Source organism: Canis lupus, chromosome 6 (assembly GCF_048164855.1).
Source record: "Canis lupus baileyi chromosome 6, mCanLup2.hap1, whole genome shotgun sequence".
Classification (NCBI taxonomy): domain Eukaryota; kingdom Metazoa; phylum Chordata; class Mammalia; order Carnivora; family Canidae; genus Canis; species Canis lupus.
In genome coordinates this window covers 53,860,926-53,886,487 of record NC_132843.1, presented here as the reverse complement: position 1 = coordinate 53,886,487, position 25,562 = coordinate 53,860,926, and the positions used below count along the sequence as shown (strand labels likewise).

At 41.1% G+C, this 25,562-nt stretch overlaps 1 protein-coding gene and 1 long non-coding RNA gene across 2 annotated transcripts in view; one reads left to right on the top strand and one right to left on the bottom strand.

Annotated features, from left to right (window-relative positions):
- The window catches only part of LOC140635658 (uncharacterized), a 155,437-nt gene that overhangs the window by 112,102 nt on the left and 17,773 nt on the right, over positions 1-25,562 (top strand). The gene's annotated exons all lie outside the window — the stretch shown is intronic.
- FMO1 (flavin containing dimethylaniline monoxygenase 1) lies at positions 201-24,005 on the bottom strand. Its single transcript, XM_072830597.1, has 9 exons — positions 23,851-24,005; positions 19,069-19,206; positions 14,480-14,668; positions 11,259-11,421; positions 7,392-7,534; positions 4,800-4,999; positions 3,386-3,741; positions 2,592-2,664; positions 201-970 (listed from the first exon to the last, which is right to left on the bottom strand). The coding sequence occupies exons 2-9, from the start codon at positions 19,198-19,200 to the stop codon at positions 628-630; spliced, it is 1,599 nt and encodes a 532-aa protein (XP_072686698.1). The 5' UTR covers positions 19,201-19,206; positions 23,851-24,005; the 3' UTR covers positions 201-627.

Here is a 25,562-nt window from a genome sequence, read left to right as displayed (position 1 = left end):
ATTCTACATATAAGCAAAATCATATGGTATTTGTCTTTTTCTACAGTCCCTACATTCCTTTAGAGGCATTCCAGTGAATTTATTGAACTCTCAACTCTTTTATGGCCTTCATGAGTAGACATCTCATCCCTTTGTCTCTTTCCCTTCATCTTTCCCCCCATCTTGTAAAAAGAGCATAAAAGACCACTGGAAATAATCAATTTCTAGGTTTTTTCTTTCTTTTTATTTCCAATCAGCTGATACCATAACAACATCATTTTAGTACAACCAAATCTTTTGTGAATTAGGGGGTTTTATTTGAGGCCTATGAAATGGTTTATATGAGAGAGAGATATAAATGCTCAGAGTGCTGCCGTAAACAACTCTCTTTGTAAAATGAACATGGAACTTCCCAGTAGCCTTCAAATGCACAGAAATCATGATTATCTTGCTCTAGCACTGGGAGCAGGTGGGGCTGGGAGAGGTCCAGGAATACCAGTGGTAGCCTTGGGGTCAGCCAGGGAAGGATGGGAGGTGGCCTTCACCACTTGAATATAGTTCAAGGTTGTGAGGGTCATGATGTGGGAATGGAGGGACCAGAGCACTGTAAATCTACTATGTGCATCTGACAGGCCATCTGGGTACTTCTTATAGGAAAATTAGGAAAATGGCCATTAGCAAAGCCAGAAGGCTTAAGAGTTTAAGCAAGCTTGCAAAGGGAGTTGGGGATTCTTGTACAATTCGAGTTTTGGTGACTTTGAATGTTCGATCCCATTGAGTCAAGATAGCATTTCTGGCTCCCTTCCATTTCCCTGGGCCAGTCAAGCGGAACTGGTATGGTGTGCATGGGCCAAAGAAGATGGTCAAAGCCAGGCGTGGGTCCGTCAGGAGCAATGAGAATAGGTTGGGTTTTGCATTGATATTGGTCAGGAGTTCATCTATGTATGTGATGTAATCTGATTGTAAAGCTTTGCAGTAGCACAAGCCAAACCTTTAAAAAAGGAAAATTGGGGATAAAGAAGACAAAAAGATAAAATAATGATAATCCAGAACAAGAAAAAGTGCCAAGAGTAAACAGTGACAATAGAAAATTTGAAATGGTTTGTGTATTCTTCCCTCAAAGCCCACAGCTGTCTAATGGTTTTGTTGTTGTTGTTGTTTAAATATATGAGTTCCTTGACAAGATACTCTATAGGCATGGTACTCCACATGCTCATAATGCAGCTAGTATTTCTTTAGTTCTTTTGTCAAATAATTAGCAATTTCTAGAAAAAAATTTTTAAATAAATAATTTCACTCTTCCTAAATTTTTCTAAAACTCAATTATTGTTAGATTTTTATAATGTGAAAGTCCACAAGAACCCCTAATGCTGGTATCAGGCCCTAAAATCACTGACTGACCTTTGTGACAAGAAGCCTTTCCATTGTGCAGTTCTAATTAATTATCTATGTTATAGCAGAATTCCATAACGGAGATCAAATCGTATTCCAGGTTGAGGGTGAAATAGAGACATCTAGAATGTTTTTATTATTTTGGGATTTAGCGCTTTGACAAGGATAGAGCAATATGAAGTTTGAAAATATATATAAGTTAGAGAAGTGATAAAAATTCTTAAATGCAGTGACTTTCAAACTTTCTTTTGGTCTCAGAAATCATTTTTTAAGTGAAAATTTATATTAAAGCCCAAAACAGATAAACAGTAAATCAGATAAAACCAGAGATGTTTTAGCTGGTTTAGGAGTGAGAATGGGTGGAGGAGGAGGCTAAGACTCCCTTCTTTGCTGGCCACCTCCCCTCTGTAATCCCTGGCCCTTGAGTACCAGCCAAAGAGCAGAACATAAGTGGAAACCTCTCCTCTAGGGGACAGGGTCAACAAAGTTATTCTGACAAAAGGCCAGATGGTAAGTACATTAGGCTTTGAGGGCCATATTATGGTCTTTTTTTTTTTTTTTTTTTCATTTTATGGTCTTTGTCTCAACTACTCAACCCCCCTGTTGTAACTCAAAAGCAGCTATACACAATCTGTAAGTGAATAAATGTGGCTATGTTCTCATAAAACTTTATATTTGGCCACTGTGGTTTAGGTTTCATATAGTTTTCACATATCATAAAATATTCTTTTATCTCACCCATTTAAAAACATAAAAGAAAAATTCAAGTTGTCATCAGATTTGGCCCTCAGGCCATATAGTCTGCAGAATCTTGCTCTAGAGTAGGAATCTGAATAAAACAATAGAGCTGGATACGGATTTGTTGAATGAATGAGTAAGCAGACCCTTCTGGCGTCAGAGGGAATGAACACAGCTCTTTGACTGATTATGAATAAGGTGTGGAATAATGTATCTGGGAGATGAGAGTTCATTATATTTGGTTTTGAATCCAGACTCCATGTGGCATTGGATAATCATGGTCTGAAGTGATGATCTGGGGACACTTAAACTTCTCAATTCCCTTTGTTCCCTCTTCCCTTAACAGGCTATCCTAGATTTTTTCCCCCTAAATCTCAGGTGTTCTTTTTCCTCCAGTGTAACTCACCTCTGTCTGCTATTGTTCTACCAGTTTGAGTTATGAATCAAAAAAGATGTGTAAGTGGTTGACTTGGTTAACTTACCCACTGGGTTTGTTTTCTTTTCTTGCGTTAACTTCCTCTGTCATGGCACTTTGTGGTGGTAACTTATTTATACCTATGAAATATACAAACAAGAAGGACAATTTAACTGCTTTCGTGGGTGAAGATGCTTTACTACTGCTCATCTTTTATTTTTAGTACCCAATGACTTGTCTGTTCTTCTGGCAATAAATGTTAGAAGCCCATATGAATTGGTGGTATATAACGCTACCTGGTAATAATGCTGTCACCCAAAAAGTTGTAAACATCTGGTCATCTCACTACTTATTTATTTATTTATTTATTTAAATTTTTATTTATTTATGATAGTCACAGAGAGAGAGAGAGGCAGAGACACAGGCAGAGGGAGAAGCAGGCTCCATGCACCGGGAGCCTGATGTGGGATTCGATCCTGGGCCTCCAGGATCGCGCCCTGGGCCAAAGGCAGGCGCCAAACCGCTGCACCACCCAGGGATCCCTCACTACTTATTTAATACAACAAAACCTCACAATTGAATTTTGTTACTCAATTGAAATTTTACATTTTCATTGAACTTGTTGATTCAGTGAAAATAACAGGTAGACACAACTTCTATTTTGTGGCCCCTGATTTATCTTTTGTGCTGGTAATGGCTAAGATTCATTACAATAGCATAATTCCATAAAGAATAGAATGAATCCTGCTTTTAAAGATTCTGTGGCGTTAGATAGGAGCTGGGGATGGTCTCAAAATTTCCAATATCCCAAATAACATGGCAAACCAAAGACATGTGCCCTGTAGTTTCTCATGCACATACCTTTCAGGACTCGAACAGCCCATCGTGCTTGTGTTTCTCCTGTGGGTATCATGGAGCCTAAGGGTTTGATGAGGCCAATGACAGCCAGGGTTGGTTTTGGCAGATGCACAGGGAAGATGTACTTGTACAGCGATGCCTGGCCATTTTCAACTTTGACTACAGTCTCATCAAGGAAGGGGAAAGCAAAGGTGTATCCAGTGGCAAAGACGATGATATCAATGGGCTCTTCCTTTGGGGTGTTGTTAAATACAACAGAATTTTCCTTCACCTCCTTTATGCTTGGCTTTATGAGCACTTTTCCTGTGATGATACAGCCTGGAAGCTCATCATTTAGCACAGGCTCTCTCAGCTGCGTCCTAAACAGAAATGTGGGCAGGGAAGAGATCTGCCAGTGACCAGTGTGGCCAGCTCTCCCTCCCCCTTCACTTCTCTTCTTCATTCTGGGACTCTCCCCTTGTCCAGGCAGGAGGTGCCAGTCATGGGAGAAGTTACCTCTATGGGAGGGATTCATGCATGTCCAAGAAGAATGATGAAATGTGCTTGCCATTTACTAGAGTTTGGAAGCCTGTGGAGAAGGGGGTCAGAGCTTTCTCTGGCTCCTGTTTCCCTTGCTGAATTTCAGCACTCGGTTATCACTGTCATTAGAGATAGGGCAGTGCTGAAGGACTACAGGGGAAGCCAGGGACTTCTACATCTGCTGAGGACTCCTGGGAGCTGTCTCCTCCTAGGAAGCGATTGTATGAAGAAAGCATGCATGTGTTTAATAGGAACAAGTGCAGGATTATCTTCTTATGCCTATGCCTTTGGAATCACTAAGCAAATGCTTTGTGAGATGATTTTAAATTAGCTGAGCCATTTTGAGCTTATGGTGAATGCATGGAAAGAGACGGTGTGTCAAAGTGGAAAGAATACTAGAATAGGTAGGAGGAAGGGTGGCTTCTTGTTCTAATGTTTATACTTAACAGAGCTTGAGGAAGTCATTTGGTCCCAACTGGTTTTTATTCATCTGTAAAATAGGGTTACTGACACTTGCCATCCTTAGTTCATTGGGGAGGATGAAGAGCATATGAAATAGTATATATGCAAAAACTTTGGAAATGATAAATGATTAAATCCAAGAGTGAAGGGATTATAGTTCTTTAGGCTCATTTCACATCTTCTAAATTTATGTGATTAAACAAAATTCTTTATGGTCCCACAGCTACCATCCAGGTTAGACAAAGCTATGGTAGACACAGCTCTGATGCCAGGAATCAGAACACTTGAGGGGTTTGGAGGTAGGAGGTGGAAGAGGGCAGGTAAGTTTTTCTTCATATTCAATCAAGTTGTTGTGTTATTGCCTGATTTGGTTATGTCAGTAGAAGGATCAAGGTTCCTTCTTCCTAATAGCCCTCAGCAGATACACTATATTTACCTGTCTTCTGGTACTAAGCCATAATTTGCATGATTGAACCAGCTGTTCATCTTCCTTGCCATCAACCACGTCACAATTGGAGTTGGGAGAGAATTTCTGAACATGTTCTGAAATCGAGTCATGAACACCATGTCCCATGGGTATCCTGAGTCAAAGACTCGGCTCATCACCCATGCCCCTCCAGTGGTGCTGAGGAACACCTGAAAGCAATCAAAGAAGTCACTCAGTTTGACACACTGCACAGGGTTGGCCTTGCCAGAAATTCAGAAGTCTCATGATTAGAATGATACCAAAAAGTCTGCCACCCTCAAAATACATCCTCAACAAGATAGTTTTGGCTCTTCCCTCTCCCGTTTTAAAGTTATTCTTTTGATATCATGGTTTGAGTATCTAGAGTATTAAAATGCCTGAGAACATATAATTGAGAATTTATTGTCTGCCAGACACAATGACAGTGAATGAGATACTGTGACCACCCAGGGGGATTGAAAGTCTCATGTGAAAAACAATGAGCAGGTGGTTACAATTTTGTAGGTAATAAGAACAGGGCATGGCAGCAGTTGAAAGTCATCTACAAAGAGTTTCAGTAGAAACCATTGTTTGAATTGACAATAAAGTTCAGTAATACTATTAGTGAATTCTTTTTTTTTTTGTTTTACTTTACAGATTGAGTTTACCAGCTGACTAAGTTTGAAATTTCCAATAATTAGAGAAATATAAATAATAATATGCTACTCACATATAGTGGTCATAGTCGGTAAGACTGTGTTAATTTTTATTTCAGGACCTCCTTTCCCTTCTTTGAGGATAATTCCACCAAACTGCTAAATCTCTCCAAATCAATCAACCAATCAGGTTCCTTTTTGAAAGTCCTCAAAAGGAATATTAAAGTCACACACTCCCAATCCTTTTTCTTTTTTTTTTTTTTTAATTTTTATTTATTTATGATAGTCACAGAGAGAGAGAGAGAGGCAGAGACACAGGCAGAGGGAGAAGCAGGCTCCATGCACCGGGAGCCCGACGTGGGATTCGATCCCGGGTCTCCAGGATCGTGCCCTGGGCCAAAGGCAGGCGCCAAACCGCTGCGCCACCCAGGGATCCCCCAATCCTTTTTCTTCATGGCTATTTTCACTCTCACAGTTAGTGACCTAATTATCTATACTTATTTAGTTGGCATCTGTGCCCCCCCAGGACTCTATTCTTCATGATGTCAGAGATCTTGTTTTTACTGTGTTCTTCAGTGTATTCCCAGTGCCTGGCACCACATTTGGCACATCAGAAGCCAACAACTAATCTGTATTTGTTGAGGAATGTTAATTACAATTATTACATAAATTCATACTAGGAAGAGACCACTGTGTTGGGGTGAGATAGTTGGGGATGTACACGGATTGTAGTAAAGGAGAAAAGGCACCAGAGAAGGGAGGAGTATGGTATGAGCAAAGGGGAAAACAGACGCAGAATCAGAAAGGGCTCAAAGTAGTGGGGGATAAAGATGAAATGGCAGATTTGAACCAGATTAAGGAGAACCCTATAATGCAGGGCTAATCCATCTGCAATTTATTATTTGTATTTTTTTTTGTGTTGCTTATTTTATTTTATTATTTTAGTAAAATGAGTTTCCCTGCACATTTTGGCAGGAGCATGGAGCCAGCATAGCTTTCTTAGCTTCCACTGTTTTTGCAAAGTGATCAAAAGTGGCCTGTGCTTTCTCAGATCTGCTTCCTCTGCTGCTCTCTCCCACTTTTTATTTTTTGGTTGAGTATAATTGACTTTTTTTTTTAAGTAAGGGGAGTTATTAGAAGTTTTTAAACATGAGAGAATCATAATGAAAGGTGGCTTCTCAGAGGATTTGTTTGTTGGTGTTAGGGTATCTGTATGGATTGCCACGTGTGGGAGGAGGGACTGGGCATTTAGGGATGTGGGTAGTATTAGGAACAGGTGCTTCGAGTCAGAGGGATTTGCACTTGAAGACTGGCTCTGCCATCTGCTAGTGGCACAACTTCAAGCATGCTACTTAGCTTCTATAAGCCTAAGTTCCTTCATTTATAGTTAAGGGTACCGATATGATAGTACCTACTCCAGCGGCTTCTTTTGATGGCTGGTTGAGATCATGCAGTAAAGCATTTATTGAAGTGCTTGACACAGAAGAAGCCCCAGTAAATATGAATTATTCCTACAATTATTATTAAGAGGACAGTGCAGTAGCCTCAGTGTGAGGTAATATGGACCTGCTGAGGGTAGTGGTGGTTAACAAGGAAAGGAGAGAGCAAATGGGAAATCTTAGCAAGGAAAAGGATAGGATTTTTTCACCTATGGGATTAGAGAAGACAAAGGTGTCTCCTGTAGCTCTTGTTGGATGACTGGGAACATGACAAAAATAGGAAGTCAGAGAAGTTGGTCTTGGAGGAAAAATGACACTTCAAATTTGCAGTAAAATTTATAAACATGTAAGAAAAAAACACTTGAAAAATCTGATTTTTTGCATGTGTGTGCTTTAGGCATATTTCTTTCTTTTATCATTTTTCACTGTTTGCCTGAGGCACACACCTTAAGATAAAGCTCTTCATTAAATAACATGAAGAATGGTACCTTTTTTGCCAGGCGGCTGGTCTCTACAGCAATGTCTGTGCCTGAATTCCCCATTCCAATCACAAGGACTCTCTTGTCCTTAAATATATCTGGATGTTTATACTGTCGGCTATGAAAGTATTGGCCTTTAAATGTATTTATACCTATAGAAAAAGAAAGTCAAATAAGGAATTTTACAGAATCAGTGAATGAAACACAAATATTGTTTCCTTAATAATTTCCTTTTGATGGATTATTTTGGTTGTTTTTAATAGCATACTCAGTTTTAAGAAAATCCAAAATATGAATACATGACTTTCTATGAAGACATAGAAATTAGTGAGTGATTATTTATTTAATGGAGGTACTTACTCCATTTAAAAGTTGGTAGAAATCAACAGGACAGTAATATTATATTTATTAATATTTGATTATATAGAACTTTTCACAAGCAAGGAGCAAGAGCAGAGAAGTTAAAGGAAACTGAATCAGTTCCTCTATTCAGCAAAATTTTTTTTTGGCGTCTATGTGCTTGGTACTGTGCTAGTTGATATTAGTGAAATAAGATAAATGAAATGTGGTTCCTATTCAAAAAGATCCATATGGTTTGGGGGAAATTCACTGATAGTTCACTGTGGTGATTGACTATAACTCAGGCTGAGTTTGCTGAGTCAGCAAGAGTTGGCTCAAAGAAAAAGGGATTATGTTAGTCATACTGGGGTTTAGATCTACTGTTTTAACTGGAGAGGGAGAAATTAAGGAGTCAATCCCATTTACAATTGCACCCAAAAGCATAAGATACCTGGGAATAAACCTAACCAAAGAGGTAAAGGATCTATACCCTAAAGGATCTATACCCTAAAAAACACTTCTGAAAGAAATTGAGGAAGACACAAAGAGATGGAAAAATATTCCGTGCTCATGGATTGGAAGAATTAATATTGTGAAAATCTCTATGCTACCCAGGGCAATTTACACGTTCAATGCAATCCCAATCAAAATACCATGGACTTTCTTCAGAGAGTTAGAACAAATAATCTTTTTTTTAAAAAAGATAATTTATTTATTCATAGAGACGCACGCAGAGAGAGAGAGAGAGAGAGAGAGGGAGCAGGCACCATGCAGAGAGCCTGACGTGGGACTCGATCCAGGGTCTCCAGGATCACGCCCTGGGCTGCAGGCGGCACTAAACCGCTGCACCACCGGGGCTGCCCTAGAACAAATAACCTTAAGATTTGTGTGGAATCAGAAAAGACCCCGAATAGCCAGGGGAATATTGAAAAAGAAAACCAGGGGCATGCCAGATTTCAAATTGTACTACAAAGCTGTGATCATCAAGACAGTGCGGTACTGGCACAAAAACACATAGATCAATGGAACAGAATAGAGAATCCAGAAATAGGCCCTCAACTCTATGAAACTAATACTGGACAAAGCAGGAAAGACTATCCACTGGAAAAAAGACAGTCTCTTCAATAAATGGTCCTGGGAAAATTGGACAGCCAAGTGCAGAAGAATGAAACTAGACCATTCTCTTACACAAAGATAAAATGGATTAAAGATCTAAATGTGAGACAAGAATACATCAAAATCCTGGAAGAAAACACAGGCAACACCCTTTTTGAATTTGGCCACAGCAACTTCTTGCAAGATTCATCTATGAAGGCAAGGGAAACAAAAGCAAAAATGAACTATTGGGACTTAAGATAAAAAGCCTCTGCACAGCAAAAGAAACAGTCAACAAAACCAAAAGACAACCTACAGAATGGGAGAAGGTATCTGCAAATGACATATCAGATAAAGGGCTAGTATACAAGATGTATAAAGAACTTATGAAACTCAACAGCAAAGAAACAAATAATCCAATCATGAAATGGGAAATAGATATGAACAGAAATTTCACCAGGGAAGACATAGACATGGCCAACAAGCACATGAGAAAATGCTCTGCATCACTTGCCATCAGGGAAATACAAATCAAAACCACAATGAGATACCACCTCACCCCAGTGAGAATGGGGAAAATTAACAAGACAGGAAACAACAAATGTTGGAGAGGATGCAGAGAAAGGGAAACCCTCTTGCACTGTTGGTGGGAATGTGAACTGGTGCAGCCACTCTGGAAAACTGTGTGGAAGTTCCTCAAAGAATTAAAAATAGAGCTACCCTATGACCCAGCAATTGCACTGCTGAGGATTTACCCCCAAAGATGTAGATGCAGTGAAACGGCAGGATACCTGAACCCCAATGTTTATAGCAGCAATGTCCACAATAGCCAAACTGTGGAAGGAGCCTCGGTGTCCATCGAAAGATGAATGGATAAAGAAGATGTGGTCTATGTATACAATGGAATATCACTCAGCCATTAGAAATGACCAATACCCACCATTTTCTTCGACGTGGATGGAACTGGAGGGTATTATGCTGAGTGAAGTAAGTCAATCAGAGAAGCATAAACATTATATGGTCTCATTCATTTGGGGAATATAAAAAGTAGTGAAAGAGAATAAAGGGGAATGAGAGAAAATGAGTGGGAAATATCAGAGAGGGTGACAGGACATGAGAGACTTCTAACTCTGGGAAACGAACAAAGAGTAGTGGAAGGGGAGGTGGGCAGGGGGATGGGATGACTGACTGGGTGACTGGCACTGAGGGGGACACTTGGCGGGATGAGCACTGGGTGTTATGCTATATGTTGGCAAATCGAACTCCAATAAAAAATATACAAAAAAGTACAAAAACAATAAAATGAGCATTGATATCATTTGCAGGTCATATGTAGATTGTGATTCCTCCACTGGACTCCTATAAAACTCTTTTCATTCCTTCTTTACAGGCTACATACCCTGTGAGTGCCAAATAAATTCATTGTACTCTCTATGTCAATTTTCTGGATTCTTGGAGTGACCCTGTACCAGGCACTCCTCCCTGGCAGTTTGAGTAGTTTTCCTTATCAGGGATTTTCTGTGTGTACAAGAACTGAGAAAGGACTGGGCTGTCTTGTCCATTTTTAATTGTTCAAGCAGAGGCTGTTGAGCCTTTCTCAGGGATCTTGGAGAATAGTTCCTTGTATAGGGAAGAAGACTGGACTTGGTGATTTTCGATTCAATGATTCTATTCCATGGCAGTGTTCAGGATGTACTTTATTCTGACTTGACTTGAATAAGGTCTGGGGGCCATTGGAAGTGTGAGTTTATTGTGAGATGAGCCTTGAGATCATTCCAGGCCATATTTAGATGATACACATTTCCTAAAGTTTTAACTTTTTGAAAACTTACTGCAGAAAAATAAACCAAACCATTGCATCTTCAATTCCCTCTGTATTGTAATCCAATGGAAATTTGATATAGATTAACATGAATCATGGTTGCAAAAACCAGATAAGGAAGCTGAAACCCAAAGATGACTTAACTTGACTCCCAAGATTCTTCTCCCTGTTGACTACTGACCTAGTGCCATATACTTCTGGTCTAGCTAAACCTCTACAGAACAAACAAAAATCACATTACTTTTCCCTTTATTCATTTATTGACCTTTGTGGCCTCTAAACTCAGCTTTGGTTGTATGCTACCACTGAAGCTAACAACTTGTGTAAGCATTGTGTGTCTTAGAACTTTCTGAATGTTACACATCACTTAAGGAGTGACACTGAACCTCAGGTGAAAAATAAAATTGCTTGCTAGTTATTTATTCTACTTTTTGGCACTTACAGGTTGTTTGGAACAAATGAAAATCAAAAATTGGGAGAAAGTTCTGGTTAGAAAAAAAATTCCTTTTACCTTACAACTTTATTTAATGGAGGAACTGTAAAAATTCATTCCTGGACCAAGCCAGTAGCAGGATGGCTCCCATGAGACAAATTAAAGTCAATTTCAGAAAATGATGTACCTGGATAAGAGTCCAGTGGCAAATGTGGGTTAGTAAGGAAACCAGTGCAGACCATGACAGCATCAAAGATGGCAGACTCTTGCTTTCCTTCATGCTGAGTGACTACCTCCCATTGGCCGGTGACAGTAAAATCTGGGCATTTTGTTACTTTGCAGACTTTAGTCTGAAAAAAGAATCATAGTCACAATTGTCAAGTTTCTAGTAAGGGCTTTCTGGCCCAGTTGACATTTCAAATGTTCTAGAGCACAGACTAAACATAATTAATAAGCATAAACTTAGAAATTGAATTGAATTATCAGATTAACCATTATTTTCTAAATGGAAGTATTCTAAGTTTAGAGTTGTGGTGGAGTATTTATGGGAAATGATGAGACCCAAAAAGTTTTAGTGATTTGCTCCAATTCTCACAGTAAGAATCATGGTCTTCTGATGTCTTTTTCATTATTCTTTCTGTTGTAAGAAAGAATATTTCATTATTCTTTCTTTTTTTAAAAATTTTATTTATTTATGATAGTCACAAAGAGAGAAAGAGAGAGAGGCAGAGACACAGGCAGAGGGAGAAGCAGGCTCCATGCACCGGGAGCCCGAGTGGGATTCTATCCCGGGTCTCCAGGATCGTGCCCTGGGCCAAAGGCAGGCGCCAAACCGCTGTGCCACCCAGGGATCCCTCATTATTCTTTCTGTTGTACACCTAGAGCTGTACTTTAATAGGGGCATGGATAATATAAATTGAAAATATAAATTTGGTCTTGAGTATCTTACCTTATGAAAGGTCCTATAGAGTATATTGCCGAAATTTTCCCAGATTCAGAGAATGATTGAGAAATGCTAATTTTATGGCCTCAATGTTCTGGGAGAAGTCCAAATTTCAGTCTATTTTTGTTTTAATCAAGTACATATATATTAATGGGTGTGAGGTTCTGATTAAGAAAATATATAAAATAAATGTATAAGTCAAACTTAAGGCATAAATGCTCCACTGGCCAAGAGACTTTGCTGCCTTTCTTCTTCAGTTTTCAGAGAAGACAGGGTGTCTCAAGTCTTTCCTAATGGGGTCAGTATTTGGATAATATTTGAAGTGCTTGTTGGATTCCAACATTGGTATTAGGAAATCTTCCTTTTTTATTTTTTATTTTTATTTTTTTTTATTTTTTTTAAATCTTCCTTTTTTAAATAAAAGTTTGCAATTAATTAAAAATTAATTAGTTTTTAAATAGAATTTACTTTCATCTTAAAAATAAGAACTGTTTGTAATGAAAAATTTGGAATGCACAGAGAGGAAAGAAATCTCTTATAGACAGCTACTTGTATGTAGTTTCTTAAAACTTTGGTGAACATCTAGTTTTAAACATTTTTTCAATTATTTTATTTTTTAAAATGGTTTTATTTATTTATTCATGAGAGACAGAGAGAGGGAGCTCCCACTGAGCAGGGAGCCTAATGTGGACTTGATTCCAGGACCCTGGGATCATGACCTGAGCCGAAGGCAGATGCTTAACTGACCGAGCCACTCAGGTGCCCTTCAATTATTTTAAAACAGGCTTGGGGCAGCGTGTAGTAAAGGAGTGCTTCAGATTCAGAAACTCTGATGCATTAAAAAATATTTCTGTGGATCATGTCCATTCTCTGTGGTAGTGCTTCATTTTTACTGTGTGCCTTGCAAAATAAGGAAGTGGAATAAAATACTCTTTGGAAAACTGGAGTACTTTTATTTTCTTCCAGCTTGATTGAAAGATAACTGGCATACAACACTGTATAAGTTTATTTTATTTTATTTTTTAATAATAAATTTATTTTTTATTGGTGTTCAATTTGGCAACATACAGAATAACACCCAGTGCTCATCCCGTCAAGTGCCCACCTCAGTGCCCGCCACCCAGTCACCCCCAACCCCCGCCCTCCTCAAATAAGTTTAAAGTATATGACATAATGATCTGATATATGTATATACTGCAAAATAATTACAACAAGCAATAAGTTTAGTTTATATCCATTACCTTGCATAATCATAATTCTTTTTCTTGTGATAAGAACTTAAGATCTACTCTCTTAGCAACTTTCAAATATACGACACAGTTAACTATATATTAAGCATGCTATACGTTATATCTCCAGAATGGATTTATCTTATAACTGGAAGTCTGTACCTTTTGACCACCTAACCCATACCTCCCAACCCCCACCATTCACCTCTGGCAACCACCAATCTGTTCTGTTTCTATGAATTTGTTGTTTTTAGATTTCATATCCAAGTGAGATCATACAGTATTTGTCTGGCTTATTTCACTTAGCATAATACTCTAAAGGTCCATCCATATTGTTGCAAATGGCAGGATTTCCTCTTTTTTCATAGCTAACCAACCTTCCAGTGTGTGTGTATGTGTGTGCCACATTTTCTTTGTCCACATACCCATTGATGGACACTGAGGTTGTTTCCGTGTCTTGACTATTGTAAATAATGCTGCAATGAACGTGGGGGTGCAGATAGCTCTTTAAGATAGTGGTTTCATTTTGGTCAGTACTTTTAAGGTTGTGAATATGAATCTTATTTGCTACTAGTTTTGGTTATTCATGTTGCTTAGGAATTTATTACCATCCCCATCGGTAGCAGGGTGAGGGTGAGATCTAAGAGAAGGACAATACATGGATTTTCATGTTTCTTGGAGAGGAAAAGAAGGGGGGAAGAGAGTGTATTCATATGCCCCCGTCCTTCTACCTTTTTCCTGTCTCTGTTCTTGGAAATGGGAAGGGAGGTGGGTAAGGCATCTGAAAAGAACAATATTCAAAGATTTTTCTATTCCCAAGGATATCTAGAAAATATTTCCTTCAAATAGAAAAGATTTCCTTCAAATAAACATAGCACAGGTTTTTTCTTATAAAGGGATACTCAAGAAGAGAATACCTAGGTACTGGTAGAAGTGATCAGTGTCCCTATGTGCTTTGGTCCCAAGCTGAGAATGTGGTTTGATATTTTTAGGTCTCTTTTGATACTTGGATTAAATTATTACAAACCAAAAATTTATACACATGAACCCTTACAGAAAGTATCCACCTCCACATTTACTTAGGGTAGTTATGAGTACCAGACGAAAAGGAATCCAGCTAGGTGTCATCAATCTTGCCAGTTCCTCATCTTGTCTACAGAACCAAGGGCTAGGCTATTGAGAGAAATGGGAAACAGGCAATACTTCCTGACTACTGACTGATGTTTTGTGTCTTACCTTGAATCGAATGCATTTCAGAAGGCTGAACCGGTTTGCATACATTTTGAGATATTCCAGGAATTGAGAATTTGGCACATAGTTTGGATAATCTTCTGGGAAAGGAAAGTCTGAGTAACAAGACATCTCCTTGCAGCTGTTGGAAACCACAGACTTGTAGAGGCTGGCTCTGCCTTCTTCAACATGTTCCTGTACAAAAAATGTAAGCACATGAGTGTGTATGCATGTGTGCATGTGTGCGCACATACATGAAATGGATGTTCGTATTTAGACATTTCAAACAGTGACAAAGATTAAGGTTACCCTTTCTAATGGGATTTGTTGTCTTGCCCTTGAGGTAGGGTGAACACTGAACATTGAATTTTATTATCAGAATTGCAATTTCATTCATTACATGTTAACAAATAAGCCCAGGATGGACTCACCTGTCCAGCTTCACATGGCATTATTGCGAAATACAGGAAAATATGGAGATAGACCAGAGCCAGAAAGTAGTATCTGGACTATGGATTGTTGCTAGGTATTTTGGTTTCACAGGGTGTTGTCGAAAGGATTATGGAGAAGGGGGTGCAGATTATGAAGACCGCACAACCATGTACATAGTGAAACACTCATTTCCCCCTCCCCCCATTTTGACCTGAATAACTGGTAAATATCAATATCTCAGACAACTACCGCCAGGTTGAGTAATAAGCAGTTTTGGTATATTTAGATATTTAGTCTTTAATATACACTGCCTCTGTCTTTTGGATGTATTTTGGAGGATGTTCTGAGTTTAATGGGAATGTGGCTCTTAGTATTTTAATATTATTTGCCATTTTGGTTATGCATAGTTCTTCATTTTTTCCCTGTGATACAAAAATTAATTTTATTTGTGTGAAAAAATGGAAAGATGAACATAAACTTCACACATGGGGAGGAGGGCTCATTTTGTTCCTTCAAAGGATGTGAATCTAGATCTGCCTGAAATGTATAGTGACTACAGAGAGCAAAATTATGAACATATCTTTGTGGTTTGAATTAATGTTACTGATCTCATAAACTAATGGGTTCACTATATCTTTTTTTTTAAACCTTTTTTTAATTTTTTAATTTTATTTATGATAGTTACCCAGAGAGAGAGAGAGAGAGGCAGAGACATAGGCAGAGGGAGAAGCAGGCTCCATGCACCAGGAGCCCGACGTGGGATTCGATTCCGGGTCTCCAGGATAGCGCCCTGGGCCAAAGGCAGGCGCTAAACCGCTGCGCCACCCAGGGATCCTGGGTTCACTATATCTTGCTTGTCTGTGGCCCCGCCTCTGACAGTCTCACTTGTCCAGAATATATCTAGAAAAACTTACACTCAAGAGCCTAAGAGAGTTGGTTGTAAAATAGACTTTCCATACAGGCCTCCAACCTCCACTTGTTAGTGGACGGAAGTGGGCTCTTTGCCAATGTATCTCTTTTCTTTTTAAAGGTTGCCACATCCTCTCCCACCCCAACGATTTCCATTGCAACCTTTATCTGTTTCCTCTTTGCCTAAGGCTGTGGTCACTGGGAGAGACAGAGTTATGCACCTCTGAGGGATGAATTAAGATCAGTGATTTATAATCTCTGTAATCTTTGGCATGTCTCCCTAATTGGAAATGGAAGTGGTCTCCACATGTGTTTTCTGGGGTTTCTGCTGATCGCTGGTCCAGTTTTGCATGATGACCCCTGATACCCAGAACAGGCACTAAGGATCCCCCTGTGGGCTTTCTGGTAAGTATAGCCCCTGCTAGACCAGATACTTTAATTTGCAGGTTTGGAATTGGCCACCTGGTTTGAGTGCAGAGACACATCTAACTAGCCTTGGGTGTGTGTGTGTGTGCATATGCATGTGCATGCACAGAGATAGGAAGAGGAGGATTGGATGCCTTTAGAAAGCTCAGGAGGTTCATAGCATGTTAGAGCTGGAAGGCCCCGTTAAGGTCACCTCACTTAGGGATTTCCTCTCAGGTGTCAGAGGTATCTCAGAGTGGTCCAGTCATCTCAAGAGGCCACTGTGTCAAGAAAAGGCTGCAGAATGAAGGTGGGTGGTTTTTCCTGCTTCCCAGCCCCCTAGCTTTTTTTCAACCTGGTTTCAAGTTCTCATTTAATAAATGAAACAACAGGGCTGGAATGCCTTGTTAATTGGGCAGCTGCTGGATCACCCTCTTTGCCATCCTTTAGATGTCCTGTCATGGGCTTCACAATATGTGTTCACCACTGCCTCTATTTTTCTTACTTTTCCACACCCTTAAGCCCGACTCTTTCTTCACCCTCCACAGATGCTGCATTTTCCTGACAGCATTGCAGGGACTGACTTCGGAGATCATGCATCTTCCTTCCTCTCTACCTCAATGTTTTTCTTCATGTTCACTTTTCCTCCCCTCCACCTTCCCCCCACCATCTTAGAGGAGGTTATGCCTCTCCACTTTTCTGAGGCAAACCCTTCCATGTGCCTATAACTCCACTCCTTTCCTTTTCTGCCAGGATCTCATCCCAGTTTGGGCTCACATATGTAATGGTTTCAACCATCCTTACCTACTCTTTTCCCATTACCCTGGCGGCAGTCTGAGGATAGGATGCATCTTTCTCATTTCTGTGTTCCCCTGGGCCTTGCACGCAGGCATTTGACCTGACCAAGTCACACGGCCAGGTGTGGGCACAGCTGGATCTAGAATGCATTTCTCTTGATTCTTAGTTCAATGAGTTTTGGTGTTAATAATTAAGTGTCTGTGACCTATATAAGGTGCATTTTTCTCCAGTATGGACTAGGTTCTCTGGACTCACTTTTGCTTTGATGGAAATTACTTTAACCAGATAATTCTGCTACTTCCTCATCTAACTGAGAAGTCTCATGTTGCAAGCCAATTCTGGACTCACTTTTGCTTTGATGGAAATTACTTTAACCAGATAATTCTGCTACTTCCTCATCTAACTGAGAAGTCTCATCTTGCAAGCCAATTCTGGACTCACTTTTGCTTTGATGGAAATTACTTTAACCAGATAATTCTGCTACTTCCTCATCTAACTGAGAAGTCTCATCTTGCAAGCCAACTCCCAACTCTGATAGATTAGTCCTATTTTTTTCAAGTATGTGTTAAGAAGAGTTCTGAGGCTTATCAGAGGAAGTGTATCATGCTGGATTAGCAATGTCTTTTGGAGGAGGGGAGAGTTATAGCACAGGTGTTAGAGTTCCTCTATCCTAATGTGATGTTTGTACTTTGAAACATGGAAACAGATGTGCTCTTTCACCTCGTGCCCTTGGGGGAGTTTCTATGTGCTGATGGTCACATTTGGTGGTTAGGCACATCTCAAGATATGCAATTTGGGACGCCTGGGTGGCTCAGTGGTTGAGCGTCTGCTTTCGGCTCAGGGCGTGATCCCAGAGTTCTGGTATCAAGTCCCACATCAGGCTCCCTGCATGGAGCCTGCTTCTCCCTCTGCCCATGTCTCTGCCTTCTTTCTGTGTCTCTCATGAATAAATAAATAAAATCTTAAAAAAAAAAAAAGACATGCGATTCTTCTCTATGTGAGCCAAGCTGGACTATGCTGGGAGAACTGCAACCAACTAGAAGCCTCGGCCTCTCTGGCCTTTGCTCACTGAGTTAGAAAACACTTCATTCCAGTTCCAAATTCCACTTTTCTATAGTGAGAGGAGTGCTACGACTTCCTGTTAGCTCCTTATGGGCTCTGAGGCCCGGATATCTGAAACCTTGCTTCTTTTCACTGTTCTTGATGGCTTTCTCATCAACACTTACTGTTCTTGTGCTCTTGAGCAGGAGGGGAAGCAGGAAGCTTGGAAGTGCTGATGCGAATACTTTCCTGGCCACGCCATGGGACTCACGGGGCTTCAGTGGCCCCAGTAGTGCCCCCGAGGCCCCCATCGGTCCAGGCCTTCTGCTTCCTCACCTCACTTTCCTCTCCAGGCTGGACTGTAACCCTGCTGAGGTTTGAGACTATTACTTTCTTTTGCTTAGGGCTTCAAAAAAGGCTCCAAACCCACATTCTTTACTTCCAATGGTTCTTGGCATAGATTGGGGCTGCCTGGAGAGCAGGACCTTGAGTAAAGAGCTCATCCTACACTGAGCCCTGTGTCACTTCACCTCAGATGGAGGAGGCCTGGGAACAGAAGCAGCTCCAAGTGGCTCTGTCTTATAGGCAGAGGCTGACATTCCTGCACTGCTGGGTTCGTACTTTTGTCCTGAACACCGAGGTCCCTGGCCTTGAGTCAGACCCTGTAGTTCTGCTCCTGCTCCCCTTATTCTAGGCTTTCTTGGCATGTCCCAACCTCTCCGTTCCCTGCCACCCTTTGGGGGCATCTCTCTTGGCCCTAGATCAAGTTTGCGAGATGGCTCATACATTCCCCACCCAAGCTTAGGCTGTGCCCTGCTTCTTTGTTTTACGAATTTCAGAGGTCTTCCTGGCTCCCTGTTCAGCAGATGCTTCCAAGCCCTACCCCGCCACCCCCACCCCGCCCGTCCCGGCCCAGGGCGGTCAGTGTCATGGGAGAAATTCTACTTCTTTTCACATCCGTGCAGTCTTTCCCGACAGACACATCGCACAGCCCCGAGCCCCCCACTTACGGTGAATCTCCACAGCCCCCCGAGGTCGTCACTCCTCTCAAAGCATGTGGGCTCCAGTCCTTCCTCCAGGCAGCACTTGATGGAGGCCAGGCCACTGACCCCAGCTCCCACAATTGCAACCCGCTTGGCCATGTTCTCCTGTGTGGGGAAAGCAAAGCAGAGCTTTTTATTCACCAGTGGAAGCCCCACCCCATGCTTGGCTGCTCTAGCCAACCAGGAGAGAACCAGGGAGATGAAGAAATGTGAGAAATGTTCAGGCCACTTCTTTGCCCCTGTTCCTGGTGAGCTCCCACCCCCTCACTTGGAGCTGCTGCCCAATGTTAGCACGGTTGCTGCTGAGACAGAGGGGCTGAAACTGGACCTTTTAGTGGAGAGTTTTGCATCTGGACTGTGCTGCTGCCTCCAGCCTCCCTTCACTGACTCCAGAATGGCATAGAGTAGTGACCAGAATCACCTTGTCAAGCACGTTTTTCTAAATAAACATATGAAACCAGAGCTCAGATTGGTGTAGCGAACTGATGCAAGGCCACACAGCAGTGGTGAAGTGCAGTTGGGATTGGGAGCTGAGGCACCTTGGCCAATGTGGGTCCTGCTACGGCACTGCCCCTGGAGAGTCCCAGCCCTCTGGCGCTCCGTGGGCCTCAGCGCGGTCCATCCTCCTCCCACCCACAGCAGTGAACAGCTACCAGGGGAAGAGAGAGACTGCTGTGTGTGGACAATCATCCCTCCCCTCCCCATCAGATACTGATTCACCCCAGGGAATGTGGCCCTGTCCCTACTGGCACAGGTGGAGGATCATCTGTTCTTGGGCCACATAAGAATGCTGATAGGCAATATAGCATAGTGGTTAAGCAAGCAGGCTCTGGCAGATTGCCCGGGTTAAAGTTCAGTTCTGTCGGTTACGGCTGTGTGATCTTGGGCAAGTTAGTTAACCTCCGCGCATCACAATAATGGAGAAAACAGTGGTCGGTTCCTTGCAGTGTTTGGTGAGAATCAAGTGAGTCAACACATGTCAGTTGATGTAGAGCTGTTCCTGACACATAGCAAATGCTCAATAGATATAAGTTATTATTACTGTAAAAACATTTCCCCAAATTGGTGTCCTCTCCTGCCTTTCCCATCAGTGAGCCTCTGCTCTTTTATTTCCTATACGGTCTGGTCAATATACACGTTTCACCCTAAATCATACAATTTTAGATGTGTTCACTAATACGTTTTTGTGACAATTTTATCTCCTTATGTTAGTGAGTTTTTAAAGCACATAGGTCACAGAGTAGATGCTGTTTTCTTGTTTCACAGATGAGATCTTTACACAAAACTGCTTTTTAGGATACACATATTTTGCTTTTTAGGATTGGGAACCTGAGAGAGGTAGCTCCACTATAGAGACGTCACATATTTTGCTTTTTAGGATTGGGAACCTGAGAGAGGTAGCTCCACTATAGAGACGTCACCTGCTTGCTCTCTGCGATTGCTCCTATGGCCAGGGAGGCACTGGGAACATAATATAACAGATGCCCAAGCAATAGCTCTTGAATGAAAGGCCCATTTTTTTTTTCAAGTGTTCTTTAAATGTGTTGTAGGGCTGGTTGCTTCCCTGTAACAACTGGCTCCGATTGACTGGGGAAGAGCTGGTAAATTACCTTTAGGAGAAGTCATGCTCTGGATCCTAATGGACAACCTTATACAATTTTCCTCTTCCTGGGTTCTAGAGAAGTAAAGTGACCCTACATTTAGAGATGCAGCTGATGTAAAGCAATAAATGTAGGTGTTTTTTTTTAAATTTTTTATTTATGATAGTCACAGAGAGAGAGAGAGGCAGAGACACAGGCAGAGGGACAGAGACACAGGCAGGCTCCATGCACCGGGAGCCTGATGTGGGATTCGATCCCGGGTCTCCAGGATCACGCCCTGGGCCAAAGGCAGGCACTAAACCGCTGCGCCACCCAGGGATCCCTAAATGTAGGTGTTGAGCCCAGACACATTTGTTTTAAATCCCTGCTCTATCAGCTTGGCGTATAGGAAAATACCCTCCTGGGGGAGCCTCACGCTCCTCATCTGTAGAATGGGACATAGTGCTATGCATTTCTGTGGGACATAGTAGGCATTCAAGGAAGAATATCCACTCTTATGAGAAAAATGACTCTAGGAAAGAAGGGGAGCATTGCACAGATAATACGATATTTGCAACTGTGTGCAGAAGCACGCTGGCCCTATAAAGACAGCAGGCCTGATGATAGCAAGATGCTCGTGTCCTTTGCAGGAGACTAGGAAACAAAGCAGTTTCCTTCTGTAAGGGGAGCATGTGGAGCCATTTCCAGTAGCTGGACTGAGAAAGAGGGTGGGGCAATTTCCCTAGTGTGGCTCCACTGAAACTAGACATCAGCAGGGAGAGAGATCTAACTTCCCTGGAGAGACGCTAGTCCATGGATATCTTGCCATGTATCCAGGGCAGTGTCCCAGGCAGGAAAAATGGGCTCTTGGTATAGCGAGAACCAGTGTGTACGTACGTTTCCTTGAGTAGGATGTTGTAGGTTCAGGGACATACTGCTGAATGGCAAAGGCAGGCGCTTCACCGACTGAGCCATCCAGATGCCCCCAAAGTTCCCAATTTTTAACCATAGAGTTAGAAACTGCTGTTTTTTTTTCCCCCCTGGGCATTTTATACTGCTTCCTCTACTTTAGAGAAGTAAAATGCAAATATATAATGTAGTGAAGTCAGATAGAGTGCTCATTTAAGTTTACTAGGATAATGTAGGGGGTCAGAACATGAGACTAGGCCCGCTATTTCCAAAATGATGCACAGAGGTGCTCTGATTAACTTAAAATATCAAGGAATGTACACGTTTATTGAGTATGGAGCAAAACTGGAGGTAGTTGATAGTTTTAATGCCAATTAGGATTGTGTTCCATTAGATGATGTCATCTCTTTGCAATGCTAGATTGCTGGCAGTTGCAATGTTAAAAGCAAGTACCACATGAAAGTTGGTTAAGGTGGAATGGGGAATGAAGGGATGATATCCCATCTGATTCCAAGGATTGAGAAGTTGTACGGTGCCTAGCAGGAGCATTCGCCTCATTATAAATAAGTGTGGTTATTCAAGGAAATAAAATGATTATTTTTCTTTCAATTTGTGTATTATTTTTCAAACAACTACAAAGACATAAGAACAGAAATACTTAATTTGTTTGTACCTGACTACTCATACACTATAGGGCCCCTTGAACCTAGACAGTTAGAGTCTTACCATCCAGATTTATTTTGTTTTGTTTTGTTTTATTTTATTATTTTATTTTTTACGATTATTTATTTGAGGGAGAAAGAGAGAGAATGAGTGGGGGAAGGGCAGAGGGAGAAGCAGACTCCCTGCAGAGCAGGGAACCAGATGTGAGACTGGATCCCAGGACTCTAGGATCATGACCTGAGCCGAAGGCAGACACTTAAACGACTGAAACACTCAGGCACCCTATTTTGCACCCTATTTTATTTTATTTTATTTTATTTTATTTTATTTTATTTTTTTATACTTTGCTTAAAATAAAATAATGTTATCTAGTAGAACACAGCCCTGATATTAATTTAATTTAATTTAATTTAATTTAATTTATTTTTTAAGTAGGTTCTGTGCCCAATATGGGACTCAAACTCATGACCTCAAGATCAAGAGTCATTTGCTTTACCAACTGAGCCAGCCAGGCATACTGGTTTATTGGCCTGGGGACCTTACCTATTGATATCAGGAAAATGCAAGTGAACCTATATCTGAGTCTAGCACTATATCAATTAACCAGTGTTTCTTAACTCTCTCTGGTGCAACTTACCTGTATGTTTCCTAGTGCTCCATCTCTACTAGTGCTGTCAGACTTACATCCAGCCCTTTATTTATACATTCCCCATCCCTCTCTTCCTCTTCCCTCTTCTCTCTGTCTGCCTGTCTCGCTTTCTTACACACACACACCATCTTGGCACAATGATACAATACACACACACACACACCATCTTGGCACAATGATACAATATCCTTAGGTAGGCTGTGCATTTCAGGACTAATCAGAGATAAGTAGAGTTAGTTGGATGGTTGGCAGTTAGAGGTGCTCAAGGGTACCTCCTTAGCCCCTGAGAACAGATGAACATAAACTGGTAAGAAACTCATGTCAGAGCAGTGCCATGCTCTGCTATTCCTGTTTCCCAGCCGCCATTCCCTGCCTCCTCAAGCCCATTCCTAACCACATATGAAAAATTCTGATAGGATTAAAATTTGTCAGTTACAAGGCCATAGACATTTCCTAGGCTGGAGGAGAAACGAAGAATAATAAAAGCTGGAGACTTAGTTTCTCAAAAAAGCAAAACAAATAAACAAACAACAACACAGCAGTTTCTAACCCTATAGTAAATCAGATGACATTAGACTATTTGTCTACAAAAGATTTCTAAAGCCTTCGAAATGTGTGGTAAATTCAGCTGGGGGTGGGATTAACAGTAGAGATCTGACAATAGAAACTCAAGAAACTTTGTCGTAGTGCCTAGAATGGAACACTTCTAACCACAGGAAGCACAGCAACATAAACTACGCAGATTCTAGAGAGGGGTTACCTCTCTCCGCACTTGTGCCAAATGTGATGATTTGGTAGGCCAACCTCCAAACTGCGTCTGACACCATGTTAGAAGGTATTATATTAACGGAAACATTTAATGAAAAATTACTGATTTCTCTAAGCATTATGAATCCAAGTTTTTCCCTTTTGATTCACTACTTAATAATCTACCAGCAGTGTACTTACCCGTGTATGGGGGAAGACTTGATAGTATCTGCCTTTAAGGTTCCTTGGTCCCTTTGCAAATGCGCAAGCTTTTAACACTGTCTGTACTTGGGGGCAGGGAATGATTGTTTAGTCCGTCCCAGGTCACAGACTGAGGAAGGGACACTCTGCGGAGGTGATTCTGTCCTGAAGCACAATAACAAAACAGAAAATGTCTGGGCCCTACCTCGGAAATTCAAAGAAATCAGAGATTATATCTGGTTATTTAGTTTGTGTACTTTATGTGTTTGGGATTCTGACAACCCCCATCAGAGTTTGGACTCTGGAGCTAGCAGAAATTGGAATGAGTGAGCATGAGCCAGTGTCAGCCTGGGAGTCTCCAGCACACAGCATGAGTGGCATCTAAGAGATAAGAAATGTTATGTAGAATTTGGGACCTAAGGTTAATCGTTGTCTACATTTTAACTTGATTAATGGTAGCAGTGAAATGCTAAGAGAAATATTGACTAGTGGGTAATGATGTGGAGAACAAAGGAAAAATAAATGTAGAAAAATTAAATTTCCTTACAACTTACAGCCCATTGACCAGTGCTTGAGACAGGCAGAGGGACCTTCCTCCAGGAACTCAACTGCCTTGATCTTAATATTTGCTAGAGGCAAAATGTACCTTAGCTCAACATTAGACCACCTCCAGGATCCTGTAAGTCCTCTTTAACATATTAAAATGACCCTTTGGGGACACCTGGGTGGCTCAGTCTGTTAAGTGTCTGAATATTGATCTCAACTTAGGTTGTGAATTCAAGCTCCATGTTGGGCTCTGCACTAGGCATAAAGCCTACTTAAAAAAATCCCTTTGGACATTTTCTTTATCTCTACCCCACAAGATATATGTTGGCAATAATCCTCCAAAAATATGACCCACTGATATACACGTGAAGGTTCCCATGACTAAGGTTTTACTAGACAGCAGTAAACGACCCCTCTAGGTCCTGGAAACCTTGCTTCCAAATTCTTTAGAGACTTACACTCTCCTTACTCCCTTCCCAACTTGAAAGTATATAATCAGCCACTCCTCACAACCCTATGCAGCTCTTTCTGCCCACAGGTCCTGTCCTCATGCTTTAATAAAACCACCTTTTTTTGCACTGAAGATGTCTCATGAATTCTTTCTTGACTGTTTGCTCCCAGACCCGAACAATTTCACAATGGGTGACATGCCCTTTAGACCCACACTTGTCCCTGCAAAATAGAAATTAACTTAGGGAGTCACAGTAGCATCTTCATTGTTCATCAATTTCACTCTTCAGAGGGAGAAAATAAAATAAGACAATCATGTCAACAGCCGCTACACCAAAGATTTCTTTTTAAAGGTTTGATCCATTTCACATTTAGAGAGAATTGTTATTTTTAAACCATACATCACCCACATTGTCAAATTCATTTTTTAAAAAAGGTTATTTATTTATTTTTGAGAGAGCAAAAGAGGGAGGACACGGGGTAGAGTGAGAGGGAGAAGCAGACTCCCTGCTTAGCAGAGAGCCCGATGACTCTGAGATTGATCCCAGGACCCTGAGATTATGAAGGCAGACTCCTAACTGACTGAGCCACCAAGGCACCCCATTGAATTAATTTTAAAAAGCCTTTTAGGTACAGATGATTGCCCAGACATTTGGGAAATATAACAAATATATGGGCAGAGCATGACCTTTTGGTCCCAAGTCCTGGGTTCAAGT

Coding starts and splice junctions, on each gene's coding strand:
- FMO1 (XM_072830597.1), bottom strand. CDS start 19,200: ATGGCCAAGCGGGTTGCAATTGTGGGAGCTGGGGTCAGTGGCCTGGCC. Junction 5,000..7,391: donor CCAGCCGCCTGGCAAAAAAG/GTACCATTCTTC, acceptor GATTGCTTTCAG/GTGTTCCTCAGCACCACTGG. Junction 971..2,591: donor AAAGAAAACAAACCCAGTGG/GTAAGTTAACCA, acceptor CCTTTTTTAAAG/GTTTGGCTTGTGCTACTGCA.